General features: G+C 41.7%; 2 protein-coding genes across 5 annotated transcripts; one reads left to right on the plus strand and one right to left on the minus strand.

The window, feature by feature from the left end:
- Positions 1 to 5139: 5139 nt before the first annotated feature.
- Positions 5140 to 6709, plus strand: LOC136999536 (uncharacterized). Its single transcript, XM_067353877.1, has 2 exons — positions 5140 to 5279; positions 5791 to 6709. Exons 1-2 carry the CDS (start codon positions 5140 to 5142, stop codon positions 6707 to 6709), a joined length of 1059 nt encoding a protein of 352 aa, XP_067209978.1.
- A 1575-nt stretch (positions 6710 to 8284) lies between these two features.
- On the minus strand, positions 8285 to 10752 carry LOC105676931 (odorant receptor 13a-like). Of its 4 annotated transcripts, none has more exons than XM_067353366.1 (9): positions 10621 to 10752; positions 10345 to 10467; positions 10002 to 10119; positions 9660 to 9921; positions 9442 to 9561; positions 9276 to 9366; positions 9069 to 9205; positions 8790 to 8884; positions 8285 to 8685 (listed from the first exon to the last, which is right to left on the minus strand). In XM_067353366.1, exons 2-9 carry the CDS (start codon positions 10411 to 10413, stop codon positions 8474 to 8476), a joined length of 1104 nt encoding a protein of 367 aa, XP_067209467.1. In that variant the 5' UTR covers positions 10414 to 10467; positions 10621 to 10752; the 3' UTR covers positions 8285 to 8473. The 4 variants fall into 4 exon arrangements, with proteins under 4 accessions (XP_067209467.1, XP_067209466.1, XP_067209464.1 ...); XM_067353365.1 differs by having other exon boundaries at positions 9660 to 9732; positions 10535 to 10722; XM_067353363.1 differs by having other exon boundaries at positions 10535 to 10722.
- Between the last annotated feature and the right edge of the window lie 1476 nt (positions 10753 to 12228).

The following is a 12228-nucleotide window of genomic DNA, read 5'->3' on the forward strand; positions in this document are numbered from 1 at the left end:
AAGTCACCGACTAAATGACTATCTTGTGGAAATTTTGTTTCATCTTCAAAATAACTTTGTACTTCAGATTGATGGAATACTCGTTGATCATAAACGGATTCAACATGCCCAATATAACAATGAATAAATCTACACTTATGATCACAAATAGCCTACGCAAAAAAAAAAAAAACATAAACAAGATTATGTAAAGAAAATTTGGAAAAGGCTTGAGTACAACAAAATTAGGTGTCATTATTTCCAACTAGTTTAATATTGGACAAAAGATTTATAATTGGACTGGATCTTTTGTCCAGCGTTTAACGTGTTGAAAATAATAACACGTAAATTTGTTACAAACATTCATCTGATAATTCAACGGAAAATGTGAGAAATGCCGATATTTTAATTTTTAATATTGAGACTGAAGATGATTCAAAGTAGAGCTGAAACATACTTATTGTGATTAATTTTTAATAAACTTATTTTACATTTACTCATGCACCACTAACCGCGTTGTACTTTCAAGCCCTTTTCAAATTTTCTTTATATAATATTGAGTGTACAAGTATGACTACGGATTTTTGGATAAAAAAACACATTGATTTGGAACATAAAAATCATTTTTATTTTATTCAAAGTATGCTCCATCAGAAGCTACAATCTTGATCCATCTTTTGGGCAATAAACGGATTCCACGCTGGTAGAAGTCTGGTTATTTTGAAGCGGTCCAGTTATCAAGGCAATTTTTGATTTCTTCATAAGAATTGAACCGCTCTCCAGAAAGAGCTAACGCCATGGACCAAAACAAATAGTAATTTGAACGAACAATGTCTGGTGAATACGGCGGGTGAGGTAGAATCTCCCAGTTCACTCCTTCTAGATAATTCTTGACGGATACATGAACATGTGGTCTGGCGTTGTCATGCTGTAAAATCACCTTGTCATGTCTATTCTCCCATTCCGGTCGTTATTCCTTCAGAGTTCGATTGCGAGCATTCTTTCAAAGGAAATTTTTCTTTGTTTTGAGGTCCTAAATACGTATTTCAAGTTTGGCCATTTAACCCGGGAACACTCTGTATAAAAGGCCATTGCACGTTAAAGAGTTTATTTAGTCGTAACCGTAAATCCGTATCAGACTACCGACTGCAAAGGCTGACCCGACTGTCAATCGCTACTGCTGATTCTCATCTGTCACAGTGAAACATAGTGAATCACAGTGAAACACCGACTGACTGATTGGCCTTAAAGAAACGCGTTGCCTTCAAGCGGATATCCGTAGGACATTCTGAAAATATCTCGCATTGAATATTATTTTTAAGATATTCCGGGGATATCCAGAAAATATATGGAACAAAATATTATTTTTCGGATATTCGTGAGATATTCTGAGAATATGCCGTATATTCTTCGAATATATCGTAGATTGTCAGAATATTCAGATTATATCATGTGATGTCTGGGAGTGTAGGAAAATTTTTTCAATTTTAGAACTTTTTATGTTATTCAGTAAAACTTTACATTTACATGATATCATTTAATATCACGCTTAATGTTATTGACAATAATAGTTATTTACTTTTACTGATAAACTGTTTGACCAATTGGTTACACAATTTATTTATGCGGTAAGTTGGCTGGGTAAGTTGGACTGGGTTCTTATTCCTACCGCAACTATGTCGCCACCGTCAACGCGGAGTTTTCGGCTACAGCAACATGAGCCTTAAGTTATGTGTATAATTGTTAGTATAACTTTCCCGGAGGTTGAGCTACCCACCGGGCGCGTCTCCAGGTGGCGGATAGAAGGATGCCCAGTAGGTGTGAGTTTTCTGAGGGGACTTAGTGCTGCTGGATAGTGGCGATTATAACCTAGCCTCACGGAAGTAAAACCCTGTGGAGGGTAAAGGAAGACCGTTGCCGCGGACCAGCTCCCCAAGCCAAGTTGTAAGCCATCGTGGCGATGGCTGCATGTCACTGGGGGAGCAGTGTCGCGAACGATGCCTCTGGGGAACCCGGCGAAACCCCAGAGTATCCAGCCTTACCCACGCATGCGGGGCTCTGCGTGGGCGGACCGTGTAGTTCCTTAGCTACTCGTGGGACCACTATGGATTCGAATTTAAAATTAAACGTAGAGAACGAAGTGGGAAGTCGGAAGAGCTCGCGTGACGGGTCTCCGAGGGAAGGAGCTAGGACGGTGACGGACGGGACCCTTAAGGGCTCCGGAAGTGAGGCCGGCCCGGCTGCGCGGCAGGAGGTTTCACCTCCAGCGAGGAAGAATCGGTGCGGGGCCGAAAGAAGGAGGGCGAAGCGGATGAGAGCAGCGGCTCTGGAAGGGGCTCGCTCTCTTCCTGTGGCTTCCCCCTGTACGCCGGTGGAAGTGGTGAAGGGGCACGCCGACGGTAAACGTCGGAAGGGTTCCAAGGATACCCCTCCATCGGGCGGCCGTCCGCTGAAAAAGCAAAGGACTCGTGACGGGCAACATGCTTACTCGGACGCTGCTGACCCTCTGGCGAGGGTGATTGTGGCGGAAAACTACCCCGAGACAGGGATCACTGCTGAGCAGTTGACTCTGTTGAGGGGTGCGGTCTTGGAGGAGATCGACGGGATCCAGGAGGGTCCGGTTCCCAGATTCCACGGCACTTCTCTAAGGAGTGGTGCGGCGGTGGTAAGATGCGCGGATGGGGCGTCGCTGGATTGGCTCGTGGGGCGGATCGGCGACATCACTCTGTGGGAGGGCGCCAGGCTCAAGGTGATGGGCTTGGACACGCTTCAAAAGCAGCACAGGGCGGTGGTTTGGGTCCCGGAACTTCCCAAGGGCGCGGCCACGGTCCTGAAGCGGCTGGAGAAGCAGAACCTGGGTCTCATCACCGGGAGCTGGAAAGTGTTCGCGGAAAGGGTAGGGGCCACCAGGGAGGGTGGGAACCTGGTCCTCGGTGTCCCGGGGTCCAGTGTCCTCAAATTGAAGACACTGGACTTCAGACCATTCTTTGGGCTTGACAGGGTTGTCTTTCGGGTAAGTGGAGCCCAGGGGGGGGGGTAAAGGGGGATAAGGAGGACCCCCCTAAAACGGTCTCGCAGCCAAATGGCGGGATCAAGAGGGATAACCTTCACCCAGGTTAATCTGCATCACAGCAAAGGGGCCTCGGCTGTTTTGGCCAGGCAACAAGCTGGGAGACAAACATGCATATCACTGATGCAAGAACCCTGGGTAATCCGAGGTTGCATCAGGGGTTTGCCGGCCTGCGGTAGGCTCTTTAGGGCTCCATCAGTGGACCGGCCCAGGGCCTGCGTGGCCGTCAAGAACATGGAAGCCCAGCTGATACCTCACCTGTGTTCCAGGGACGTTGCGGCTGTAGAAGTGAATTTCACTGATGACTCCGGTGACAGGAAGAAAATGGTTATTTGCTCGGCCTACTTCTCTCATGACAAAGGGGAGGCGGTGCCGCCTGTACCGGTGATAAAACTGGCAGAATACTGCCAGGAGAAACGGCTTCCCCTGATCATGGGATGTGACGCTAACGCGCATCACACCGTGTGGGGAAGCTCGGACACCAATAAAAGAGGGAGGAAAGTGTTGGAGTTTCTAGCATCTACGGATCTGGAGATCCTCAACACAGGAGACGAACCCACCTTCTGCACTATAGCGAGAAGAGAAGTGCTCGACATCACTGTCTGTTCCAGGCAGTTGATACAGGAGGTAGTGGAGTGGAGGGTCTCGACGGAGCCCTCGCTCTCTGACCATAGGCAGATCTCCTTCAGGATAGCTAAGGCTAGGGGGAAGGAGGTCAAATTCAGGAATCCGAAGAAAACCAAGTGGGACTCCTATAGGGAAGACCTGGCCAACAGTCTCAAAGGCTTCCCTAAGAGGCACGGGATAGAAGACGAACTGCAGACCTGTGTGGACTACTTGCAGAGGTCTCTGGTAAACTGCTACAAAAGTGACTGCCCCGAAAGGGCGATTACAAATAGTAGAGGAACTTCCTGGTGGACCCCTGGACTGCAGGGTCTCAGAGTAGCGGCTCGTAGGGCCTGGAACAGAGCCAGGAACACGGGCCGCCAATCCGACTGGGAGCTCTCTAGGAGGGCACAGAAAGAATATAGAGACTCTGTGGTTAGGGCGAAACTGGAAAGCTGGAGAAAGTTTTGCGAGGAAGTAGAGGGAATGCCTGAAACGGCAAGAATCTGCAGGATCCTCGCTAGGAACCCGGATGCGGCTCTGGAAGCCATCGCACTCCCTGATGGGACGGTGATGACTGGAGAGTAATGTCTGGAGCATCTACTGGAAGTGAGCTTTCCGGGCTTCCATAGGGAGCAGGGAGAGCTATTTGCATATAAGGAGCCGGGCTCACTCAGAAGAGCCCGACAAGCGGACTGGCGAATGGCGGCCAAGATTGTCATGCCCGAGAAGGTCAAGTGGGCAATTAACACCTTTAAGCCCTACAAGTCAGCGGGACCGGATGGTATATTTCCGGCTCTTCTACAAGAGGGACTGGAACAGATCGTGGGCCCACTGACCCGAACCTTAAGGGTTTGTATCGCGATGGGCTACACACCCAGCGCATGGAAACTGGCCAGGGTAGTTTTCATTCCGAAGGCGGGAAGAACGAGCTACACCAAGGCAAAGGATTTCAGGCCAATTAGCCTAACATTGTTTCTCCTTAAAACATTGGAGAAGCTGGTGGACGCGTATCTGAGGGAGACAACTCTGTGGAGTCACCCTCTCCACAAGAATCAGCACGCGTATCGTTCGGGCTATTCCACCGAGACTGCTCTACATCAGACGGTAGCGTTTATTGAGGAGCAGCTGGAAAGGAAGGGCTACGCGGTGGGTGCCTTCTTGGACATAGAGGGCGCCTTTAACAACACACCGCACGAGGTAGTGTGTGAGGAAGCCGCCAGAAGGGGTGTCCCGATAAAGCTCGTTGAGTGGATCCGGGGCATGCTAGGGAGGCGTGTGATGACTTCGCTGGGAACTGCAAAAGTCTGTGGGTGGGTGGGAAGAGGCTGCCCGCAGGGCGGAGTACTTTCCCCACTTTTATGGTGCCTGGTAGCAGACGGTTTATTAAGGGCACTGGACGATAGAGGTCTCACTGCACAAGGCTACACGGACACGTGGCAATACTTGTGCGAGGCCCGTTCCTAAAGACGCTTCTAGAGCTCATGCAGGGGGCACTGGAAGTTGTAGAAGAGTGGTGTCAGAGGACAGGTTTAGCGGTGAATCCACTGAAAACCGGTCTTACTGTCTTCACTCGCAAATACAAGGTGGGCACCATTGTAGGACCCACTCTTGGAGGAGTAAGGTTAGTTCCGACCGAATCGGTGAAATATTTGGGAGTTATCCTGGATAAGAAACTGCTTTGGGAGGAGCACCTTCGTAATCAGTGCAAAAGCTTGTGCCAGTATTTTTGGACGTGTAGAAGGACCTTTGGCCAGACTTGGGGCTTGAAACCGAGTATGATACACTGGATCTACACAGCCATACTTCGCCCCAGACTCACATACGCAGCCGTAGTATGGTGGACTAGGGTGCAAAAGAAAACAGCCAAAGTTGCGCTGGAGCATGTCAGGGCTCTGATTTTGAGAGGGGCCCTGGGTGCTATGGTTACGACACCAGTGGCGGCGATGGGCGTAATGTTCAGCATCGAACCATTTCATCAGGTGGTGGTGGCTGCTGCAGCAATGGCGGCATACCGTCTGAGATGCAAACTAAAATAGAAGAAGGGAGCCCGGCATACGAGGCTGCCGGAAGACGTTCTGCTGGATCCAATATTCGAGATGCGACAGAATACCTATTATTCGGGCTTCTGATAGGCGCTTCAAAGTGCATATACCGAGGCCGGAGGAGTGGGAAAAGGAAGGTGGAAACTTAGGGGCTCGAGTGCGTGGAGGAAATGTCTGGTATACGGACGGCTCCAAGACGGACACGGGCTCCGGGGCCGGCTTCTTTGGCAGTCGAGAGGGATGGAAGGAGAGCATTTCTTTTGACAGTTATGCCACGGTATTCCAAGCGGAGATTGTGGCTATCCTAAGCTGTGCTCAGACCGTACGGAGTAGGGTAGAAGCGGGAGAGCACATCAGAATTTGTACGGACAGCCAGGCAGCCATCAAGGCGCTGGGGGCTCCGACAGTAACGTCGCGGTTGGTTCGGGAGTGCAGGTGCGTTCTGAACGAACTGGCGAGAGAGAGAGAAGTTACCGTTACCTGGGTGCCGGGTCACTCGGGCATCCAGGGTAATGAATGTGCGGACCAGCTGGCAAAAGCGGGTTCAGAATTAACGATGGTAGGACCGGGGCCGGCCCTGGGAATCCCCTTTTGTTTAGGAAAGGGGAGGATCAAAGAATGGCTCCGCAGAGAACATCTAAGACACTGGAGAGTGGAATCTGAGTCCAAATGCAGACAGGCTAGAGCCCTGATGGGAGATACTCCTAATAGGGAACTGACTTGGAGCATAAGGGCTCTGAGTAGGAAAGATGCCAGGACAGCGGTACACATACTGACGGGTCATGGCACCTTAAACTACCACATGTACAAGCTTGGGCGTAGCGATACATCCAAGTGCAGGGCATGTGGAGACGACGAGGAAACAAGCCTTCATGTGCTCAGCGACTGTCCTGCACAGGCAGGGTTGAGACACAAGATGCTGGGCTCAGCACTACTTGGGCTCGAGCAGATCAGAAAACTGCCGGTGAGGGATCTGATTCTCTTTTGGAGAAAAACAGGTCTCTCATAAGTAAGTTTATGAGGGGAGGCACAATGGACAATGTCTGGGTGCCGCGGGCGGTGCTTCGAAAGAGGAACGCCCCTCCGTTACAATATTATTATTATTATTATTAGTATAACTTTATAATACTTAAAGTTACTTAAAATAACTTCAAAAATTGTAAATAGATTTTTTAAGGGAGAGAACGATTTTATTTCGATATTTATTTTTATCAATATGACATTATCATGGAGTACACCGCAGAAGAATATTTTGAAATGTTAATAGTTTACGAAGAGTGTGATGCTGCAGAACATGATTTGAACCCGCAGCACGAGTTAAAATCTTATATATTAAGGATCAGTTAATTAAGTGGTTCGCGTTAGCACACTCAATTAATAATAATTTTTAATTTTATAAAAATAAAAGCAAATGTTATAGCACATAATTGTTTCAAATTTCAAAATATTCTTTTGCGGTGTACTCTATGATAATGTCATATTGATAAAAATAAATATCGAAATCGCCTCCTTATACAGAGAGAATGACAGTTGACCGTCTGGAAATTCGACAATCAACAGCGACGCAACATGAACTTGATAATACTTGTCACGACCCACACGGAACAAAAACCTCTAATGGATATCCACTAAATGTTCATCATGGAGATTCGAAACCTCTATTAGATATCTATGTAATCTCCTATAGATGTCTACTAGACATCCACAGTTCCGCATTACATACCTCCATTCGACATCCATTAAATATATTCTTAGATATCATATGGAGCAATCATAGATGTTCCATAGATATTTCATAGAGCTTTGATGGATTGTAGTTTTAATTCGTCATTAATAAAATTATTTGGAAGTAAAGTCACAAATATGATTGCGAGATAGTCTTGTTTATGTAGGTGTTAACAGAATGTCACGACTGTGAGACAGTCGAGAACTGTGAGACAGTCGAGAACATGGTGATATTCTGTTAACACCTACATAAACAAGACTATCTCGCAATCACATTTGTGACTTTACTTCCAAATAATTTTATTAATGACGAATTGAAACCACAATCTTTCTACTAAACAGATTTATAACGTTAGCACTGAAAATGGATGAATGATCAGCCGAAACGTTTGACATCGACGATGCTCTAACAATATTCGTTACTAAGGATACTGATGCTTCTATCAAACATCGATAACAGATGTCTAATAGACATTTATGATGGATTTATATCGTCATTTGTCATGGAAATAATATGGATTTCTAATAGAAACCTATCTAATATCCATCGTAGAGATAGATGTAGTATGGAGTTATGGAGATTATATGGACGTCCATTGGATATTACGTTCCGTGTGGGGAGCATTTACTAAATTTACTAAATTACTAAAATAAAAGCGTCACGTTTCATGCTCTCTTATTGGTCACTTTCAACCTTTAATTACTCCTACAATTTTATAGCCTAAGCATTAATTTTTGTGTATTATGAATCTATTCTTCATAGGAATATGCCCCTTTCCGCTGTTACGGGAGTTGGGATAACCGGTATATGTATGATATGTATTAAAAGCACGCTAAATACGAATTAAACTAATAGAGGAATTACATATTCATATATTATTCATAAGTATTCAACATATTTAGTACAAATTAATTTTTTTTTGTTTTTTTTCAAAGAACAGATATGAAGATATAAAGTGCGTTATAAATAGTTGCGGTTTTAAATAATAAGTAGAGATTTTCTGTAAAGATCCTTCTTCTTCAAAACTTAACGATACTAGTGGCTATATTAAAGAAAAGTTAAAACTATGATTAACAATGATAATTTGACGTTCAAAAGGGCTTCATAAGCTACTAAATATTTTAGACAAACTATTTGAATCATCAAATTTAATGATGTACTAGATAAATTAGATATATTGGATAAACCAGATGTAGGAACAACGTGAGCTACTGAAAGGACGCGAGAACCGTAAAGTATGACATTGAAGTTTGCAGGACCTGTAAAACAAAAATGTATGCTATTAAGAAATCTTTAAAATAAGCTTGTGATAATCTGTGTTTTACCATGGTGAAGCTCTCTAAAGAGAAAATGTAAATTGTACCGGCGCTCAAGAAAGTAGGTTGAAGACTCTTCAACATTATCAATACGAGTAGTTTTTGTGATCTCATGGATGCTTCGTACCAGCAGCTGTTATATCTACAACGTTTCAAAGATACGCGAACCAATTGCGAAAATAACACATATAGAAAAATGTATATATATTTTTTAGGTGAATGATATAAGAATCTATTATCTAGATAATTAGGATGTTGGTTACATGTATTGTGATTTACCTAAAAGATATATATTTTTAGATAAATTATAAGTGATTGTCTCTTACATCCTGTCGCGCATCTGCATACTGTGATCGATCAATTTTTGTCCCTCAAAACTGAGAAAGAACAAATGGATCAATTGACCCACTATATACAGCACATACCTTATTGATTTCACGACATCGCTATTCTGTTGTGTGACCTACAGGTCGAAAAATATAATATTTCTATTCTTTGTAGATCGTGCATAATTTAAAACAAAAAATACGCACTTGTAACAAAGTAATACTTATTCCTATTGTTGCTATTAACATTTGTATAGCGAAAGGTATAGTAAAAATATTTTCAAGAAGCTGCGCAAACCTAAAGAGCAGAAATATGATACTAATTGTGAATTAAACTTTGTATCTTTGAATATTCTTTCGACGATGCACTTACTTTAAAGCTTCACGGTGTTTATGTACGATGAATGCAATTTTCTTGCGATATATGTCATAAGAATTAATTTTAAAAATTTCCATTTCTTTATCCTTGTAAAATAAATGTTCAAAGCGGAATCTGCAAACAATGCATGATATCGAGTCTGCTGACATTTCTCAATCAAATTATAAAGACCTATTTTAATATGACTTTTATATCACAAATCATTTTCTTACCCGACCACAGCAAACTTGCTGCAAATGTGCTCAACATACATTACGAACATGCAATCATGGGCAACTATTCCAGCTATGAGGATTTCCCAGGCGATGATGGCGTGCCAGAGAATTTGAAAAAAATATTCTCGAATGTTCACAAAGTAATATCCCGGATATGGTGGCAATGTGGGACGGGATTCATTGAGAGGCGATGTGATATCGAGTACAAATGGTACAAGAGACATTGACATAAATATAGGTGATGCCGACAAGCAATACACTGCAATGTGCAGTTTATGAAAAATAATAAAATTAATGTATATATATAAAGATATCATTTTTCGTTAGTTTCACTTTTACCTGAATATATCAAAGAGAATCGCCTACTATTTGTGGCATATGACTTCATAATTTCGTACTCTTCGGGATTTTTTAATTCTTCCCAGTCGAGGAATAAACGTTGGGTGAAACTTCTAATCTAACAAAGTATCAAATAATTGCGAACTGCTTTTTTTCGATTTGGCTAACTAATGGCGTTTATAAAATATAAAAATATAAAAAAATTATTTACAAAATTAAATTAGAAATTTACAAAACTAAATATTTACAAAACTAAACTAAATTAACTATATTACAATTTTTTTTTATTTAAATTGCTATTTGTAAAATTAAATGTGTTAAAGTATTTAATTGCAAAACATACTGCGCGAATGTTTAATTGAAATGTGTAAATCTTCACCAAAATGACGACCGAAAGTAGATATGATGTCATCGACTCACAAATGCATGATATGTCACTTTTGTGGCATCTAAGTTGATACGCTATCTGAAAATATTATTTTTTACTATTTTTGCAATATATTTCTCTCAATGATTACAGTATATTAATTTACCTGCGGGACGAGAACAGTTAATGTAATTAAAGTCAGCAGAGTAACGCGAAATATTTTTATTCTCGATTTTAAAAATGGCCACATACCAGTGAGCGATGCTACTTTATATATAATATCATAATAATGAAGCCAGGTGATCTCCATAGTTTTCATAGGACCATTATTTATGTCACTCTTTGGCCAACTAAATTTAAACTTTCGCACAACTGGTTGTTTACCTTCCGACACGAAAGACGAATTAAAGCTACAGACACATCTCAGAATAAAACTACAATGTATGTATTTTCGCAAAACAACATGTGTCATGTCAGCGACTGACACATGCCAATTGATTCTATAGGTGAAAGTAGTAATTTATTTCCTTGATATTAAGTATAACGTAGAGAAAAACAAGCTCTATTAAGGTGTCAGAAACAAACCGATCGGAATAAAATAGTATGAAAACATCACGGTGAAAACTTTTTTCTGTTCGTAACGAGTACTTGACATATGTCATATTGTTTAAAATAGAAGGAAAGCGACTCCCGAGAAGAAAAACGTGATCTGCATATAGTGCTCAATTTTTCAATCAATCTGTTGCAAGTTTTTTTAGCTTTTTAAGGGGATGCTGGACTGATAACCAAACGCAAAAGCGCCATCATTTCGATGGAACTAAAAATGAGATTGATATTATCGGCGTAATATCGTGTATATGTATTTGTTTGCACTGGTAATTTACTACACTGACATGTGATCTGTATATATGTGTCGAATGTTTTGTAAACAAACGACACTTGCGCTTCTTTTCTCGACCGAAATTCCGTTGCAAGACTGTAATATAATGTGCGGGACGAAATAGGCATGTACAAGGTGTCAAATAAAAATGAACTAAATATGACAAAATGATAATTCAAAAATATACATATAATACTACCCAGATAGCACATGAATGTCTTCTGGACATCCAAAAAACATCCAATATGGATAAAACATATCCTGTGGATATCCTATTTTAATCCCAGGATCTCCTCCAGATGTCTTGAAGAAGAACAAATGATAAGTCATTTTAATCTCTCTGAATCATCCCGAGGATATTGTGTGGGACATCTCAAAGACTTTCACAGGATATGAAAAGGATGTTCTTTTAAACTGATATTTTTCGGAAAAATTTTTTATTACAATTAAATCACAGGAGTCATTGTAAATAAATTACATAAACTTGTAAATGAAGAATATATATATATATTTATATAAAGGGTGTCCCAGACCTACCGTCAAACCTCTTGAGGGTAGATTCCTGATGTTATTCTGAGGCGAAAGTTCTTCTTGCAAAATGTCGTGGGTGTCCTAGTTTTCGAGTTATGATAGGTTAAAGTTCACCAATAGATGTGTTAAATTTTCGCGCGCTCAGGGACGTCACACATCAAAAAACTTCGTGTATTGTATAACGATTGATTTGATCGAGCGCGTTTCTCGTGATTATTTATTATTCACTGTTCACTGTTTTACAGTACTCCACAGAAAAACTGGAGGAAGATCCGAAGATCTCGCCGGTCGATACGGAGCAATCGATATAAGATACAATGTTTAAAAAAAAAAAATAAAATAAAATTTACATTTTTATTAAAAGTTAAATTATTTTTTATTAATTTTAACTTATTTATTTTTATTAATTAGTAATTATTTATTAATATTAATTATTTAATTTTAATATT

The sequence above is a fragment of the Linepithema humile genome, chromosome 4, assembly GCF_040581485.1.
Source record: "Linepithema humile isolate Giens D197 chromosome 4, Lhum_UNIL_v1.0, whole genome shotgun sequence".
In the NCBI taxonomy this organism is placed as follows: Eukaryota; Metazoa; Arthropoda; class Insecta; order Hymenoptera; family Formicidae; genus Linepithema; species Linepithema humile.